This window comes from Fistularia commersonii, chromosome 29, assembly GCF_037954325.1.
Source record: "Fistularia commersonii isolate RoL2024-O1a breed Wild chromosome 29, RoL_Fcom_v1.0, whole genome shotgun sequence".
NCBI classification, from domain to species: Eukaryota; Metazoa; Chordata; class Actinopteri; order Syngnathiformes; family Fistulariidae; genus Fistularia; species Fistularia commersonii.
The window spans coordinates 217,501-235,000 of NC_141312.1; the positions used below are offsets into that span (position 1 = coordinate 217,501).

The following is a 17,500-nucleotide window of genomic DNA, read 5'->3' on the forward strand; positions in this document are numbered from 1 at the left end:
TCCTCAGGAGAACAAGAAGGAGAACCGTGAGATGAAGCAGGGAGGCCTCCTGGCTCCACTCCGTCTCTCTGTGACGTAACGAGCAGGACGCATCTCCTCGCCGCCTTCGGCTAATCTGGGGTTTTAAATGGGGTTCCAATCCACTCTGGAATTTCAGGACGCTGGACTTTTCCTTGCGTGCGAAGGACACCCGGGCGCCCCGTCTCAGCAGGTATCTGAGACGGAGAGGTGGAGAACCTTCACCTCGCCGGCTGTGAACTCCTGGCAGGTGGAAGCAGGCGTGACCCTCGACACTCTGCACCGGAGCTGACCTTCACCCCTGTGTTCCTCCAGGAGCTGTACTACCTGAGGATGCACAGAACCAACGAGAGGCTGAAGAGGGAGAAGATGGACGAGCAAAACCAGGTGGGTCTCCGAGACCTTCGTCCTCAGACGGGCTGCGGGCTTCGGCTGCTACCTGAGATATCCTGTGTGTGTGTGTGTGTGTGTGTGTGTGTGTGTGTGTGTAGTGTAAGAAGAGGCTGAGGGTGTGTGTGGCCACCTGTAACCGAGCAGACTACTCCAAGCTGGCCCCCATCATGTTCGGGATCAAGTCCCACCCCGACGACTTCGACCTGGACGTGGTGGTTCTGGGTTCGCACCTCATCGACGACTACGGGTGAGCGTGACCTTCGGGGTCGCCGGGCGGCCGAGGGTCCGAGAAGGATTCTCGTCCAACGTCCGCCGCGCTTCTTCTCCCCGCGCCGCAGGAACACCTTCCGTATGATCGAGCAGGACGACTTCGACATCAGCTCCAAGCTGCACACCATCGTGCGCGGGGAGGACGAGGCGGCCATGGTGGAGAGCGTGGGCCTGGCGCTGGTCAAGCTGCCCGACGTCCTGCGGCGGCTCCAGCCCGACATCCTGGTCGTCCACGGCGACCGCTTCGACGCCCTGGCTCTCGCCACCGCCGCCGCCCTGATGAACATCAGGATACTTCACCTGGAGGGAGGCGAGGTGAGGGAGGCGCTTCGGGCGATCCATCATCGGCTCGAGACAAAACCTCTTTGTTTGAAGAGTGAAACAAACATGGGCGGCTTTCTGCTCACACCAGACACACACACACACACACACACACACACACCAGTAATCACAGGAATCCATGCCAGTAACTGTGAGATGAAACGTCAGCTGAAGAATACACAGAGCTGTTTCAGTGTGTGTGTGTGTGTGTGTGTGTGTGTGTGTGTGTGTGTGTGTGTGTGTGTGTGTGTGTATGTGTATGTGTGTGTGCAGGGCACACCCTGTGATGTTTGCAGATCTTGGCTGAAGGCCTCTCTGCTTTCTCTCCCAGGTGAGCGGGACCATTGATGACTCGATCCGCCACGCCATCAGCAAACTGGCCCACTACCACGCCTGCTGCACCCGCAGGGCGGAGCAGCACCTGATCGCCATGTGTGAGGACCACAGCCGCATCCTGCTGGCCGGCTGCCCCTCCTACGACAAGCTGCTGTCCACCCACCGCCGCGGGGACTACATGGACATCATCAGATGCTGGCTGGGTGTGTTGGACGGGCAGGTTGCGGGTCCTGGACAGGAGCCGGCTATGTGTGTGAAGGTCCACCCTGACTGTCCACCTGTGTGTGTGTGTGTGTGTGTGTGTGTGTGTGTGTGTGTGTGTGTGTGTGTGTGTGTGTGTGTGTGTGTGTGTGTTGTAGGAGACCAGGTGCAGGATCATGACTACATCGTGGCCCTGCAGCATCCGGTCACCACAGACATCCAGCACTCCATCAAGATCTACGGGCTGATGCTGGACGCCCTGCTGTCCTTCAACAAGAAGACCCTGATCCTCTTCCCCAACATCGATGCAGGTCGGTGTCCGGGCCTGCGGCCGCCGCTCCGCCTCCTCCCTCAGAGGAACGCCACCCGACGTCTCCGGCCTCCGTGGTGGAAGTTTGTCGGGTCAGATGTTTGTGGTCCTAAGTGGGCGCGCTGACAGTTCTGGACGCCCTCGGCCTCCCGGAGCTGCTGCCGGGCGTGTGTGTGTGTGTGTGTGTGTGTGTGTGCGCGAGGTGGTGGAGGATGTGACCTCGCTCCTCCTCTGTGTGTCACCAGGAAGTAAGGAGATGGTGCGCGTGATGAGGAAGAAGGGCATCGAGCAGCACCCCAACTTCCGCGCGGTGAAGCACATTCCCTTCGAGCAGTTCATCCAGCTGGTTTGCCACGCCGGCTGCATGATCGGGAACAGCAGCTGCGGCGTCCGGGAGGCGGGAGCCTTCGGCACGCCGGTGGTCAACCTGGGGACCCGGCAGACGGGCAGGGAGACAGGTGGACGCCGCCTCCTGGGGCCGGGCCGGAGACGCCTTCTGCATGACTGACACCGTGTCCCCTCTGCCAGGAGAGAACGTCCTCCACGTGAGGGACGCTGACAGCCACAACAAGATCTACCACGCCCTGCAGCTGCAGTTCGGAAAGAGATACCCCTGGTGAGCATCCGAGGCCGAGCCCGTCCCGCCCGGGCCGGGCCGCCGCCGACTGACCTCTCTGGGCCCGCAGCTCCAAGATCTACGGAGACGGCAACGCCGTGCCCCGGATCCTCAAGTTCCTGCGGGCCGTGGACCTGGACGAGCCCCTGCAGAAGACCTTCTGCTTCCCCCCGGTGAAGGACTGCATCTCCCAGGACATCGACCACATCCTGGAGAAGCAGAGCGCCCTGGCCGTCGACCTGGGCGGCACCAACCTGCGGGTGGCCATCGTCTGCATGAGGGTGGGCGGCGTTCCCGACCCCGGCCGAGGCCGGCTCGGACGGCGGCCCCGGCTCCCGCTAAACGTTCTCCTCCTCTTCAGGGTAGCATCGTGAAGAAATACACCCAGCCTAACCCCAAGACCTTCGAGGACAGGATGCGGCTTATCCTGAAGATGTGTGCGGACGCCATGCAGGACGCCGTCTGCCTCAACTGTAGGATCCTGGGTGTAGGTACGGAAACGGCTCGACACGCACAAACGCACACACGGTTCCTCAGTGGTTCCTCATGGCCGACCTCCTGGCCCGTGTCCCAGGCGTGTCCACCGGGGGGCGCGTCAACGCGCAGGAGGGCGTGGTGCTGCACTCCACCAACATCATCCGGGAGTGGTCCTCGGTGGACCTGAGGACCCCCATCTCCGACGCCCTGCACCTCCCCGTCTGGGTCGACAACGACGGCAACTGCGCCGCCTTGGCCGAGAAGAAGTTCGGTCACGGCCGAGGGGTGGAGAACTTCGTCGCCGTCATCACGGGCACAGGTGGGCAGCGGGACGGGAGGAGGAACCTCCAGCTCTGAGACGGGAGTCTGAAGCCCGCGATTGTCCGCAGGGATCGGAGGCGGGATCATCCACCACAGCGAGCTGATCCACGGCAGCACCTTCTGCGCGGCGGAGCTGGGCCACATCATGGTGTCTCTGGAAGGACCCGAGTGCTCCTGCGGGAGCAGAGGCTGCATCGAGGCCTACGCCTCGGGCATGGCGCTGCAGAGGGAGGCCAAGAGGCTCAACGACGGTCGGTGTCTGCCGCCGTGTGTGTGTGTGTGTGTGTGTGCGTGTGTGTGTGTGTGTGTGTGTGTGTGTGTGTGTGTGTGTGTGTGTGTCTGGACACGATGTTCCGGCCCAAGCTGTGATGTCTTCACCTACATTCTAGATGGCGACTGCCGCCCCCGATGGGGGTAAGAAGGTAGAGACGATGTGGCAGCGTGGCGGGGGGGGGGCAACTGGCTGTTACTATGGATACGGTGAGGAACGCTCAGCAGGTCCAAGGAGACCAGAGGCAGAAGATTCGGTCCAGTGGCCACAGCTTTGAGAGGAAAGTTCACTCAAGGATTGAAGAGTTTTATCATGGTTAAATCATCGAAAACACACGCGCACAACAACAAGAGGAGCATCTCTGGACTGGAGATAGAAGACAAAATATTAAATCACATCTAGAAGAATGAATAGATAAATATGTAGGGAGACAAAGGTGGAATAAGGGGTTCATGTGAGGTGCAGGTGTTCAGTGTGACGGGGGCCCTAAAGTTGGAGTGGGTGGAGGCCGGGGCGGCTGGGTCTCTGAGGGAACGTGTGATGGACAGGATGTGGTGTTGAAGGTCCTCTGCGGTGCCTTCCTCTCTGCTGCTGTGCTGCTGGAGAACCACTGAGGTTCCACGGCTCAGGACGGACTCCACAGTGCAACCATAGAAGGACGCGAGCAGCTTCTCGTGTGGTTCCTCCTCCTAAGCCGCCTCCTTCAGCAGTGCCGCGGTGTTAGGTCAGGTCCGGGTCGGGTTCTCCTTAATACTCGAAGTCCGGGACCTTCTCCGCCACGTCCCCATTGATGGGGATAGGCCATTTCCTCCTCCCAAAATGGGCCATCAGCTCCCTGGTCTTGGAGACATGGAGGATGAGGTTATTCCTGGAGCACCACGCTGACGGTTTTCCCAGCTCTCATGGACCGAGCAGAGGAGAGGCCGGGTCCTTCCCTCAGCCTCTGGCGGCTCTGTAGATCCAGGTGCGGACGGATTGTGGGAAAACCCAGACGCAGCAGTTGGTGTTCAGTTTGCTAGGTATCTCAGAGGTATCTGCTGGAAGAGGAGCGGCCTGGCAAGCTTGGAACGAAGGGCTGAAGGAAGGGCGTCTGCGGCGGATCCGTTCACCCTGTACGTGAACCGGCTCGGGACGGGACTCCCGATCGGTGTGTCAAACACTTGATGCTAATGGCTGGGAGAGCCATTAGCATCAAGCTATTGCAGAACGGTCGCCGGTTCCTCGCTCCGCGGAGCTCCACGGATCCCGGTGTGCGTGGCAGTCCTTCTTGACGTGGGAAGCAGAAGCTGAGTGGACTCGGAGGGCGAAGAGTCCTCCGGGACTCGCCCGCAGACTGGAGCTCCTCGCAGGTGACAGGCAGGTGGTTTCGCTCCTGACCCGCCGATGTGACTTGCAGAAGACCTGCTGAAGGTGGACGGACCGGACGTGAAGCTGGCGGAGCCGATCACCGCCGCTCACCTCATCGGCGCGGCCAGGCAGGGCAACCCCAGGGCCGAGGAGGTTCTGGACAAAGGTCAGCGGGAACGTGATTCACTTCCTCCGGACACCAGGCTCTGCTGCTGCTGTTTGAACATCCCGTTTCTTGTCTCTTCTGCAGCCTCTACGGCGCTGGGTGTGGGCATCATCAACATCCTCCACATCGTCAACCCGTCCCTGGTCATCCTGTCCGGGGTCCTGGCCTCCACCTACCAGGCCCCGGTGCAGAAGATCATCTCGGAGAGAGCCCTGGTCTCGGCCCAGAACATCAAGGTGCTCACGTCGGAGCTGGAAGAACCTGCGCTGCTGGGAGCCGCGAGCATGGTGCTGGACTACGCCACCAGGAGGATTTATTAGGCGTGGGCTCCGCTGGTGGCTTCGACCGGACCCGACCTCCGCCCGGCCTCTGTGTCCGAGGGACCGTTTCTTACCAGGCCAGACGGAGCCATGGGAGGCAGGGCGGGGTCCGGTCCAGGGGCCGGGGGGGTCCGGATCAGGATCCAGAACCCAGCGTTGCTCCATTTTCAGTTTGCTTTTAACATGATTTATGGTTTGAAGGTTGCAGGCTGTTTTTAATCAGATTTTAAAACTGCAAATCCATTTCCGGTCGAGGGTTGGGGGGGGGGGGGTCGTAATCCCAGACTGACTTAGTATCTACATGTGACCAAAGCTTTGCCAATAATGCCCCTGATGCTGCTCTGATCATGGTCTTGTTGTTTGGAACCTGCTCGTCCGTCTCTGGGAGGAAGAAGGAAGCGCTCTTGGAGGATCATCTGCAGGGTCGGGCTGTGTGACCTCCTGCGGCGAGAGATGAAACCTGAGAGCAGCTCCTCTGCTGGCCGCCGCGGCAGGCGCTCCCGCGTCCATGTCGACGCCGGTCCAAAGCTCGCCGCCCTGCCGGAGCGGAGAGGGCTCTCAGATCATCAGGTCCAGGGCCTCCTGCAGAACCTCAACGGCCCCGTGTCTTCGATACTCCGACCAGAGGGCGGGGCGGACGATATTTTATTGATCAGACCTATTTATGGCTCCCATAAACAACCGTGCGAAAGGAAGGGAGGGTCGGCCGATGGTCCTCAGACTTTGGCTCCTGGAGCCACTGCTTTTATATTCTGATTTCCTGTCCGTTAAACATTAACCCACGTCCGACAGCCGGCTCCGAGGCCATCGGACCCTCTGACTTCTGGACGACCAGATCACCTTCCTTTGTTTTAGTCGCCTGCTGATTATCAACTGTTGTGCCTGAGTTGCATTTCATTATTAAAGAGGAATCTGAATTGCTCTGTTTCTTTTTTAACTGTTTCACATTGGGTTTTTATATGTCAAGGCCTGGAGTAGGAATGTTAGCGATCCAAGCCCGGACATTCAAGATGGATCTGCTGCAGCTTCATTTTAACCAGACTCGGCACAGGCTTGAAGGCCTCTTCCAGCCTCTCGGGGGCCGTCGCTCGGTCCAGGATGGACCGGGTCGGCCCTGGAGGGGAACCGCGCTGACCTGAGCCCCTGGGGCCGGCGTTGGTACCAAACCTTCCTGTTGTTATGCAGGACACGGAACCCCTGGAGCTGCTCGGTAGCTTCCCTCAGCTGGAGGTTCATCCGTGGCCATTTCAGCGCAGTGGTCACATTTCCCTGATGTTGTGGTCCTTGTGGAGCAGAAGGCCTCCATGAAGGTGTCTCTCTCTGGCTTCTGGCCGGAGACCAGCAGAGGTTCGTCATCAGACCGGAGGAGCGGCGGAGCTCCGGGCTGCTCAGCCTGGAGCGACGTTTCCATGACGATCCGGTAGTTTTGACGGCGAGAGAAGCGTCGGCTCGGTGAATCGGTGACTCGGTCGGACTCGGGGATCCGAGCGGATCTTCTCGACCGGACTGCGGATTTTATCAGCAGCTCTGACAGCGGTCATGGGACCCGCGTGGAGGAGGGCCTAGCGACCTGATTGGTCTAAAGCCGAGGATGAAGGCGTGTGATTGGCCCGCGATCCTGTCAGTCTCTCCTCCTCGCTCCTCATTGGCCAGCCACCTGTTTCCGCCTGGGTAATCCCGTGCTCTCCTCCTTTAATTCGCCCTTCTCCCCCTCCGTCCCGGTCTCGGTCCCGGTCTCGGTCCCGCTCTCTCGCCGCTCCTCGACGCTTCTCGCCGAACCATGGACGACTTCGACCTGCTGAACGCGCCGCCCGCGGGGAACGGCGTGGGCTCCGACGAGGACCCCGCCGCCGCCTTCCTGGCCCAGCAGGAGAGCGAGATCGCGGGCATCGAGAACGACGAGGGCTTCAGCATCCTGGACGGCGGGGAGGTCCCTTCCGCGCTGGACGAGCCCGGTGCGTGACGCCTCCGGACCCGCCGCCCGGTACCGGGCCTCCGGGCCTCCGGGCCCCCGGGCCTCCGGGGCCGCCGTGAACGACGGCGCTTCGGTCCGCGGACATGCTAACATTGGCTTAGCTAGCCAGTTAGCCGAGCAGCCTCCGCTAACCGACACGGAGCGCGGATCCGGTAGGAGGCTCCGGTGGCCTTGAAGGCTCCGGTATCCCGGAGGCTCGGAGGTTCTCCGGAAGAGCCTGGCGCCAGAACGGCTCGGCGCCGCAACGAATGAACGGTTTGCCGTCGCTCAGCACTTCCGGTTCCGCGGTTCGGCTCTCCGGCGGACCTGGGTGACCTTTGACCCCGAGTCCCGGCCGGCCTGGACCTTCTGACCAGCAGGGTTCTAACGGGTTCCTAACTGGGTTCTCTGTCTCCGCAGATGGAGCCGTCAACGGAGACTTCCATGGGGTAAGTCCTCCTTCACCTCGCAGCTTCCTCTGCTCACACCGGAGAACGGCCCAGAACCTGGCAAGAACCAGACCAGAACCTGGCAAGAACCAGACCAGAACCAGGCTAGAATCTGGCAAGAACCAGGCTAGAATCTGGCTTTAACCTGTCCAGAATCAGGCCAGATCCGTTAAGGAAGAAAACCGGACCCGACCCAGAGCCGTCGGTCTGGACCGGGTTGGACTCTGAGGGAGGAAGTGTGGGTCTGTGAGAAGAAGTATCCAGTCAGCAGGGTCTCCTGCCGTGCACCCACAGCTTCCTGCCCGTCCTCTGGACTTCCTGTCAGAGGGTTTTTCCTGCAGAGCTTGGCGGAGGCAGCTGCTTCTCAGGGGTTGTCAGAAGCTCTCTGCTGGTGGAGGACAGCAGATGAGACCTGATCTTCTCCTTCCTTCTCTGGCAGGAAAGCAACGGTCCTTCGGACGCCTACGCGGCCATCTCCAACGCAGACCGCCTGCAGGCAGAACCAGAGAGCCTCCGCAAGTGGAGGGAGGAGCAGAGGGAGAGGCTGGAGATGTTAGGTGAGCCACCTGGATGTGACCTGATCATCAGTGGTCCTTCTGCACCGGAGGGGAGGGGGATCTTCACAGAGCTGATCCGCCGAACCCGTCCTCTCACCTTGGCGTCCTTGTCCTCGCCCGTCGCACTGACGACCCGTCTCGTCTCCGCAGACAACAATTCTCGCAAGCAGGAGTCGGAGTGGAAGGAGAAGGCCAAGGTGGAGCTGGAGGAGTGGCACGCCAGGCAGGACGAGCAGCTGGAGAAAACCAAAGCCAACAACAGGTAGAGCTGAGACGCGGGGTCTCCGGGACCCCCGTGGAGAAGAGGCCGAGATGACGGTCTGGACGCACGGTCCCGATGGACGCGGTCGGCCCTCCGATAGATCCGTCCCAGAATACGTGGCCTCCTGAGAACCTACACGTCCACTGTTAGTCAGAGATTGTTCTCCAGCTCATGGTGGTACGCTCCGCTGCAAGCAGCTCCAGACTGCCGTCCCTGGACCTTCTGTCCGGAGGTTCCTCCTCGGGCAAAGTCTGTTTTCCACCCGCTGTTAGCCTGGCGGCAAGTCGGCTAGTTCAGCACGGCTGAGGTGGATCCAGCAAACACCTCAAGGTCCGTGTCCGTACCACAGCGGTATGGACGCCACTTCCATACCGCTGACCTCCTCCTCTGCAAGGTAGCACCTCCATCCCGTTAATAATGAAGGATCCCCGTCACCTGACCCGTCCTTTCAGACCAAGCAGGACTCTGCTATAAATTATGAACGGTCCACCGCGGTCCACATGCAGCCCACACATGGTCCAGAGCGGTCCGTCTGTTGGCCACATCTGGTCCAGAGCGGCCCAGGTGCAGTCTGGAGCGGCGCTCCGCCCCGTGCCGGTCCGGTAGACCGGGTCCCAGGCGCAGGTTCCAGGATGTACATGTTAACCTGTAAGAGCCACGTTATTGTAGAGCCCAGGAGGTTCTCCGCAGGTCCACCCACCCCGCGTGAACACCTGACCTCCGAGGTTTGAATCCGTGAAAATGTTCTCGTGCATTAACCTGTGACGCTTGTGTCTCCATCCTTCCTTCTTCTGCTCCTCTCTGCTCTCCTGGCCTCCTGCTGCTCTGCTGGGCCGGATGTCTGTCCAGGGTTCTGGATGAGGACTTCTACAAGCAGCCCTTCTCTGAGCTCATTGGTTATGTGTATGTTGCTCCAACTAACCTCCTCCGCCTTCATCTCGAATTTCTTTTGTTCTCCACGGCCATCACAGCACAGTCCACCTCCACGTCACATCCATGCATTAGTCCGGACACTAGCCGACCCCCCACCGCCCCCTCCATGGTAGACCTCCTTCACACGGACCTTCTTAACTCCCAGATAGTTCTCATCAAGATTGTAGACCTTTCTTTAGACTCAGGAGACACCTGTCTGCATGTCATGAGAGGATGCCTGTCTGCAGGGTGAATGCATGCCACCATGCACGCACACACACACACACACACACACACACACACACACACACACACACACACACACACAAATCAGACTGAGTTGTAGCTCCATCTGTGCTGGTTCCTCCGTCATCACTCTCATGCTGTTTCTCCTCAACCATGTGTTTCCCACGGTGGTTCTACGCTCCACCTCCACAGACCCTCCTCTTATCTGAGTGAACATCAGTGAGGGTGTAGATGCTCCCCAGGCGTAGTGTTCTCCTGGAGCTGAGGGTTTGAAGCACCTGTGTTTCCCAGCGCTCCGTCGTCCTCCCTGGGCGGCCGGAGAGGACTCTTCGACCTTCACCTTGGACCGCCGCCCGGACGGAGATGATGACGGCGGCGGCGGCGGCAGCGCGTCTCAACCAGATGGTGCTCAGCCGGTGACCGCCGGTCCTCACAGCCGTGATGCTCCTCGCAGGTCACATGGCCTCCAACTTCGGTGTTAGACGACGTCGAGACTCGTTTCTCTGCCTCCGAGGACGGCCTCTTATTCTGGAGTGGAACCCCGCGGTGGTCCGAAGGTGCCAGAAGGTGTCTGGGATCCACGGCTGCTTCAAACCCGCCAGCCGGCGTGTAGCTGTCGCTGTTAGCCGTGCTAACGTGCTCAGCTCGCCCTGGGGTCCCCCGGCGGTGCAGCCTCCGGGTGTGCTGTCCACGTGGGCAGAGAGGCGTGCACGGACCCTCCGCCCCCAGTTTGGTCCGTAGTCTTAGCTTGAGCTTCACCTTTGACCCCTGCTTCAGCTCGCTAACGGGTCGCCTCCACATGTCCACCTCCATGCGGTCCAAGTAGCCGCAGGTCCTCCAAGCTTCGGCCCGTAAGGGGGGGCTGAACACAGACCCCCCGAAAACCATCTCACACCCTCCAGCAGGCCTCTCCCCGCTGAGATCTTTGGACCTCCTCTTCCCCTGTCGTCTGGTCTGACAGACAGCCGGCCCACCGAAGGCTGCACCCCCCCCCCCCCCCCCCGCCAGGGCAGGAAGCTCCTCCAAAACGCGTTGCTTTGCATGCTGGCTGTCCACATCTGCACTCGGCTCATTTCTGTTGTCTTTCATTTTGCCCCCTTCTAAACTCTGACTTGTGAAACTGTTTCTCCCTGTTTTCTTTTCCTCTGCACCTTAAAGCACACACATTAACCATCCTTGCTACCGCCTAGACCAGTTAAGTAACCACCTAAAACCCAGAACATCTGAATAACCTGATGTTTCTCCTCAGGGTTTAGAGGCTGCCGTGTTCAGACTCGGTGTCCGTCGCCGTGGTCCTCCTAGTCCTCGTGTGTCCTCGGTGACCGTGACTGTCCATTGGCTTCTCATCCCCATTCTGCTTGAGTGAATGTGTAGTTAGCCGCTGAGGTCGGGGGGTCTTTATATTGGGGTGCTCTGGGGGGCCTCCTCCGTAGTCTGCATCTCCGTGTCTCGTGATGGTGCCCCTTTGTGTTTTCAGTTCCTCTTCCTTTGCTTGTGACAGTTGTTTGTTGGTAAGCTGGTCAGACCCCCCACCCCCACCCCAGAATTAAGAATGACTTGCCGGCCTGCCCCCCCCCCCCCTGCGGCTGCGCGGTGCATGGCTGCGCCCCTCTTTGGCTTTGGTTAAAAACTGAACTTGCCGCTGGACTTTTTGAGAAGAAGGTCAAGTAGATTATACTTGAGCTTTTGGAGAAAAGCTGTCCGAGCGGGGTAAGTCGAGGCACGGGGGGCTCACCCCGCCCCGGTTCTGTCCAGAACTGGATTTTAACCAGCCGAAATGTTTCCACCAGCCTGGTTTTCTTTGGCTTCATGCGAACCCGTGTGGTCTTGGGTCCTCAGCCTCCATCTGCAGCCCCTTGTGTCGTTGTCGTTGTTGTTGTGCAGTCACAGCTGCAGCCCCTCTGTCAGCAGGAGGGGCCGGCGGCCCCCCGCTGTCCTAGCCGGTCCTCTTTGTGGGCGTGAAGTGTTTCCGTGTGCTCTGAGGTGGCCTCCGCTGAAGCACAGGGAGGAGACCCCGCAGACCCGAACCCTCCAAAAGCCGTTTCCAGTTCTGAAGACTCGGTCTGCCGAAGCCAGGGGTCGGGTCTGTCCCTCAGCGGAGGCCTCGCTCAGGGTGGTAGTGTCTACATACTGAGGCGTGGGACCTCTTCCTCCACTGATGGCTCTCTGCTCCTTGTCCTCTCCTCTGCCCCCCCTCGCAGGGCGGCCGAGGAGGCCATGATTTCAGATCTGGACGAGAACAACCCCGGCACGGAGTGGGAGCGGGTGGCCCGGCTCTGCGACTTCAACCCCAAGTCCAGCAAGCAAGCCAAGGACGTGTCCCGTATGCGCTCCGTCCTCATCTCCCTCAAGCAGTCCCCGCTGGTCCGCTAGGCCGGCAGGGGGCGCCGGTCCGCATCATCCGCCGCGCTCTCGCCACACGCCCACCAAGCCGCCGACACCTGCATTCTGAAGAAGGCGGCCCTCACGCCGCCTGCCCCGTCCGTTGCCGCATCCAGCCCTGAGAGATTGGCCTCAGAAAGCACCAGCTCACCAGCTCACCGCCCCCGGAGGGTTTCTACACGTGGGGACCTTCATCCGCACACCAGCCCGGGCCTGGAAGATCTGCCGGGATCCACCGCAGGTCTCACGGGCTCCGGCCTCGTGCTACACGTGCATTAGCATAACGAGTTGGGACACCAAAAGGGAAGGGTTGATGTTTGTTTGGGCTGCACCCCCCCACCCCCCCCACCCCCCAGAGGCCCCCCAAACAACATCATTCCCATGGTTCTGCCCCCCCACCCCGACCAGACCTACCAGGGTCCTTCACCCTCGGTTCCTTCACCACATCTCCCAACTGTCCATGATTATCAAAGTGTAACCTCAGAGTAGTTAGTATTTGTTTTTTTAAGGACCAAACTCTAAAGATAACTCAGAACTCTGTGTGTGTGTGTGTGTGTACTTTATATGTGTGTTTGTGTGTGTGTGTGTGTGTGTGTGTAGAGCCTGCTTGTGGCATTTTGTGTTCAGTCCTTTCAATCTATGCATTTCCTTCTGATCCCCCCCCCCTGCAGTCTGGAACTGTCCGATCATTTCAGTGTCTGTGTGTGAAACGGATCCACAGTGTGTGTGTGTGTGTGTGTGTACTCCATGCGTGTACCTTTGTACATATACAGAAGGCAATATATATACAGAATATATGTCAGAAATTAGAGGCCGTGGTTTTGGAGAGACGTCCGTGGTTGCCCCGCCGTGCATGTTCATCGTCCATTTGATTTCCAATCAGTAAAACCTGAAGCCAAAGCTGCTGTGGTGTCATTCTTGTTGCGCCGCGGAGGGAGGAGGACCAACGTCCGGGTGAAAAAGTGATCTTGGATGCGACGACAAACCAAAACCCCGGCTTCTTCCTGTCACCGCGATATCAGCAGTTTGGTTGAAGCTCCTTCGGCCTCACGGGGCGAAGAACCCCGGCTGGATTCTGACATGGTGACCTCCTGGAGTTGTGTGTTCTCCCTGCGTCTGCGTGGGTTTCCTCTCGCGGCCGTGCAGAACATGCAGCGGGTTCATTGGGAGAACACTGAGAATTGGCCTGAATGAGTGAGTGAATGGTTTGGTGAGTATCAGTATTCGTGGCCCTGCCGTGACTGGGGAGCAGCCAGGATAGGCTGTGGGATAAGTAGCAGAAGATGGATGCTGGAAGCTCACAAAAGCGTGGTCTTTTAACATGTTCAGAAACATGTTTAGTGAGCCCTTCAGCTCCAGGCCAGGAAACATCTCGCATCCCCCTGGTCTGCAGGGCGCGGTGGACATCTTGGATGACGAACCAACATCTGGGTCTTTGTTTTTTTGTTTTTTTTGCTTCGTAACATCCACCCTTCCAGGAAGATGTTAGAAAACTAATTCTACATTTCTCACAGACTCTTGTTTACTCTGACAGTTAAATGTGTCGTTATAGTTCCTCAGTCCTGTTAAATTGTTTTTTTGTTTTTTTTTATTGAACACAAATAGCATAAACAAATATGCATATGTACAAACAAACACGGCAAGGTAGAATCAAATGTCAATGAAATAAGAAGGGATGAGGAAGCAAAGGACATTTGTTCTGAATGTTATCAGAAGTTAACATTGTTAAAGGTTTGTGAGAAATGTTTAATGCTAGATGAAAAAGAAAGTAAAAAAAAAATTAAATAGATAGATAAAATAAGAAAAATAAAATTAAAAAAAAAAACCTGCAAGGAGAATATAACATGCATTTAACTTGATGGTTCACAAGGAATCACAGACATCAAACTGAATAGCTTTTGGTGTTTGGATTTTTCCATAAGTTTTAAGGATTTTTTATATAATTCCAAATCGTTTATGAAGAAGGTAAAATTGGGGGAACACTTTTGCATTCTGTTTTTGTGAATGAAGAACTTGGCCAGGCCTAAAATAACATTGACACAGAGTTCCTCTCATATGTTGCTTATAAGTAAACCAATTGTTAAATCATCTCTTGAGAAGGAAACTGGTGATGATGGAAAATGATCTTTAACCCATTTTTGAGTTTTAGCCCAAAAGCCTTGTACTTTTTCGCATGAGAAAAATATATGGTCAGTGGTTTCAATGTGGTCTTCACAAAATGTACAAATATTATCTTCAAAATTAAAGCGTCCCCTCAATAATTCCTTAGATGGGTAGATGTCATTCATAATTTTGAAGTGTGTCTCTTTTGCCTCGGGGGGTATGGGTAGAGTCAGATACATAGTTCGCAGTGTGGCAATCGATTCCTTATCAAATTTATTTAAAATATTATTTTTGTTTTGACGTCCAGGGAATAAGTTTCCTGTAAAACATTTCATAATAAAGGAGTTGCTGCACTTTCTGTCCAGAATTGAGATTCCCTGGAGTGATAGTGGGGGTAACTGTGGTTGTACGGTTCGGTGCGTCATTACAAGTTTGGTCAGAAATTGTGGAGATAGGACAGTGCGGAACTTGATGATCTTTGACCCCTGGGTCTCCGTCGCCGCGGTTATTACTTCCGCTGACGCGTCAAATCAGTGTTTATTTTGCTCGTTGATCAAAGTTCCCAGCCTGGTTTCTGCCGCAGGCGGTTGGAGCGGCTTATTATACTACTATCTGTCGCTCCTGCCGGGAGTCGGTTTGTTTACTGGACAGGAAATCCGGCTTCCACGTGAAGTTGTTTTTTTTTAATTTTTTGATTGAACATCTATAGAATAAACAGATAAACATATGTACAAACTAACATGGCAAGGTAGAATCGACTGTCAATGAATCAACCGGAGATGAGGAAGCAAAGGACATGAGGACGTTCGTTCTTTGATAATGAGAATGAGAACAACTTTATTTATCACGAAGGAAATTGTTGTGCCAGAGTTTCAAGCAAAAAACACAACAGTAATAGATAATAGTAGGAAGGAGGGAGTTCTTTATGCAACCCCTTAATTTTACAAGTTTACAGTATTAAAGGTTTGGGAGAAATGTTTAATGCTGGAAGAAAAATAAAATAAAATAAAAAAAAAAATAAAAAAAAATGAAATAAATCGCAAGGGGAATATAATATGTATTTAACTTGTTGCTTCACAGGGAATCTCAGTCATGCTTTTACGTTGAAGTTGAAATGCGGAAGTAGTGGCGGGACCCGGATGTGCAGCGCGGCGGCGTTTCCGGTCGGTTCTCCGGGCGAAGGGAGCCAGCTGTCCGCCGTCTGCTGTCCGCCGTCCACCGTCCACCCGCCCGCCGCCGGAGCAGGAAGCAGGAAGCAGGAAGCAGGAAGCAGGGAAGCCCGCCTGTCCGAGTGTTGGGGTTCGATTCCGGAGCCGAAGATGCCGCTGAAGTTCGATCTGTGTCCCGGGAGGACCATCGGAGGAGCCCATCCGTGCTTCATCATCGCAGAGATCGGGCAGAACCACCAGGGAGACATCGAGATCGCCAAGAAAATGATAAAAATGGCAAAGGTATCAGGGTCCGGTTGAGGCTCCGGGCGCTTTTAGTTATTTTACACCCTTTCTGTCGCTTTTTGCCGTAACAGTCGCAGCAGGCGCAGCTCCACACGTACAGAACTCCGTTTACAAATCGGCTCTTTTAAGGTCGCGGCTGGACGGCGACGAGCCTCCAGTCTTTTACAGCTTTCTGTCTTTTCTTCTCCGCGCTTCTTCTTGAGACCCAGCCTACCGAGCCGACGGCCTCCTCTCCGCTCCCGGACGCCCCGCGGCCGGTGATTCACACCCTTTAACAGGAACATGTGAGACGGACCGTGAACCGTTTAATGTTGAGAATAGCGGAGGGAGTTCGGCGGGAGGCCCTCTGACCTGCCGGTAGATCAGCGAGGAGGTGGAGAAGGTGGATGTTTCTGATCTGCTCCAAGAAGGACGTGCACTTTTCTTTCTACCGTCATTTCTTTGACGTGCAACCGCTTACAGTCCCACTAGCCTCCCTCAGCCCCACTCCGAATGTTCGCTGAAGAACTTCAGCCCAGTTTGGTCTCCCTTCCTTTTCTAGATGTGTCCTCTTTCTTCTAGTGTTGTGATGTTCTGCGTAGATCTTTGCAGTAGACCTCCCCGTCCTCTTCCCTGACCTCGTATCGACCTCGGCAGGACTGCGGCGCCGACTGTGCCAAGTTCCAGAAGAGCGAGCTGGAGCACAAGTTCAACCGGCAGGCCCTGGAGAGGCCCTACACCTCGAAGCACTCCTGGGGGAAGACCTACGGCGAGCACAAGCGCCACCTGGAGTTCAGCCACGACCAGTACAGGGAGCTGAAGAAGTACGCCGAGGAGGTGGGGATCTTCTTCACCGCCTCGGGGATGGACGAGGTAAGGAGGCCGCAAGCTCCGGAGATCCCGCTGCGCCTTCGCTGCCGAGCGGGAATCTGACCGCCGGCTCTGGTTGCCTTCAAAGATGGCGGTGGAGTTTCTCCATGAGCTCGACGTGCCTTTCTTCAAAGTGGGCTCTGGAGACACCAACAACTTCCCCTACCTGGAGAAGACCGCCAAGAAAGGTGAGGGGACACCCGTTCTTCTGGAAGATCCGTGGATTTATGAAAACGTCTGAGGACGAAACCCAAGTAGCTAAATATAGCTGCCACACACACACACACACACACACACACACACACACACACACACAGCTGTGGCTCTGATGGACCTCTGCTCTCCAGGCCGTCCCATGGTGGTGTCCAGCGGGATGCAGTCCATGGAGACCATGCGTCGGGTCTACAAGACGGTGAAGGAGCACAACCAGAACTTCGCCATCCTGCAGTGCACCAGCGCCTACCCTCTGGAGGCCGAGGACGTCAACCTCCGCGTGATCTCGGTGCGGAGCCTCCACTCCGGTGTCTTCACGGCTACAAACCAGAGGGACCTTCTGGAGCCCTCAGGTTATCCTCAGCGTAACCCGGCCGGCGTCTCCTCCGTCCTCAGGAGTACCAGAAGGAGTTTCCGGACGTCCCCATCGGGTACTCGGGCCACGAGAGCGGGATCAGCATCTCGGTGGCGGCGGTGGCTCTGGGCGCCAAAGTCCTGGAGCGCCACGTCACTCTGGACAAGACCTGGAAGGGCAGCGACCACGCCGCCTCGCTGGAGCCGGCCCAGCTGGCGGAGCTGGTCCGAGCCGTCCGCCTGGTGGAGCGGGCGCTGGGCAGCGGCGTCAAGAAGATGCTGCCCTGCGAGAAGCCCTGCCACGACAAGGTGACACACACACACACACACACACGCATGCACACAAACACACACAGGTGCGCTGACCGCCTGCTCCTGTCCAGCTGGGGAAGTCGGTG

The 17,500-nt window shown here is 57.1% G+C and overlaps 3 protein-coding genes across 7 annotated transcripts in view; all 3 read left to right on the forward strand.

The window, feature by feature from the left end:
• Positions 1-6,284, forward strand: part of gne (glucosamine (UDP-N-acetyl)-2-epimerase/N-acetylmannosamine kinase) — a 10,130-nt gene extending 3,846 nt beyond the window's left edge. For all 3 annotated transcript variants that reach the window (XM_086177160.1, XM_086177158.1, XM_086177159.1), the window contains exons 2-14: positions 334-405; positions 510-658; positions 750-996; positions 1,334-1,541; positions 1,698-1,850; positions 2,095-2,307; positions 2,378-2,465; positions 2,536-2,746; positions 2,827-2,956; positions 3,040-3,261; positions 3,332-3,514; positions 4,931-5,047; positions 5,132-6,284. In XM_086177160.1, the coding sequence (XP_086033286.1) occupies positions 352-405; positions 510-658; positions 750-996; positions 1,334-1,541; positions 1,698-1,850; positions 2,095-2,307; positions 2,378-2,465; positions 2,536-2,746; positions 2,827-2,956; positions 3,040-3,261; positions 3,332-3,514; positions 4,931-5,047; positions 5,132-5,367 (2,211 nt within the window). In that variant the 5' untranslated portion in view covers positions 334-351 and the 3' untranslated portion in view covers positions 5,368-6,284. The remainder of the gene's footprint in view (positions 1-333; positions 406-509; positions 659-749; positions 997-1,333; positions 1,542-1,697; positions 1,851-2,094; positions 2,308-2,377; positions 2,466-2,535; positions 2,747-2,826; positions 2,957-3,039; positions 3,262-3,331; positions 3,515-4,930; positions 5,048-5,131) is intronic.
• A 747-nt stretch (positions 6,285-7,031) lies between these two features.
• Positions 7,032-13,029, forward strand: clta (clathrin, light chain A). Of its 3 annotated transcripts, XM_086177175.1 has the most exons (7): positions 7,032-7,322; positions 7,742-7,770; positions 8,210-8,327; positions 8,478-8,589; positions 9,439-9,492; positions 10,906-10,941; positions 11,949-13,029. In XM_086177175.1, the coding sequence occupies exons 1-7, from the start codon at positions 7,148-7,150 to the stop codon at positions 12,118-12,120; spliced, it is 696 nt and encodes a 231-aa protein (XP_086033301.1). In that variant the 5' UTR covers positions 7,032-7,147; the 3' UTR covers positions 12,121-13,029. The 3 variants fall into 3 exon arrangements, with proteins under 3 accessions (XP_086033301.1, XP_086033302.1, XP_086033303.1); XM_086177176.1 differs by lacking the exon at positions 10,906-10,941; XM_086177177.1 differs by lacking the exons at positions 9,439-9,492; positions 10,906-10,941 and having other exon boundaries at positions 7,038-7,322.
• Positions 13,030-15,377: 2,348 nt separating this feature from the next.
• Positions 15,378-17,500, forward strand: part of nansa (N-acetylneuraminic acid synthase a) — a 2,770-nt gene continuing 647 nt past the window's right edge. Inside the window, exons 1-6 of the mRNA XM_086177162.1 lie at positions 15,378-15,683; positions 16,323-16,538; positions 16,624-16,723; positions 16,883-17,037; positions 17,145-17,411; positions 17,486-17,500. The exon at positions 17,486-17,500 is cut by the window's right edge and continues 647 nt beyond it. Coding sequence (XP_086033288.1) covers positions 15,552-15,683; positions 16,323-16,538; positions 16,624-16,723; positions 16,883-17,037; positions 17,145-17,411; positions 17,486-17,500 — 885 coding nt within the window. The 5' untranslated portion in view covers positions 15,378-15,551. The remainder of the gene's footprint in view (positions 15,684-16,322; positions 16,539-16,623; positions 16,724-16,882; positions 17,038-17,144; positions 17,412-17,485) is intronic.

Excerpts from the sequence above, each read along its gene's own strand:
- clta (XM_086177175.1), top strand. The coding sequence starts at position 7,148 with ATGGACGACTTCGACCTGCTGAACGCGCCGCCCGCGGGGAACGGCGTG. Across the intron at positions 7,771-8,209 it reads TCAACGGAGACTTCCATGGG|GAAAGCAACGGTCCTTCGGA; the intron begins GTAAGTCCTCCT and ends CTTCTCTGGCAG. Across the intron at positions 8,328-8,477 it reads GGAGAGGCTGGAGATGTTAG|ACAACAATTCTCGCAAGCAG; the intron begins GTGAGCCACCTG and ends TCGTCTCCGCAG.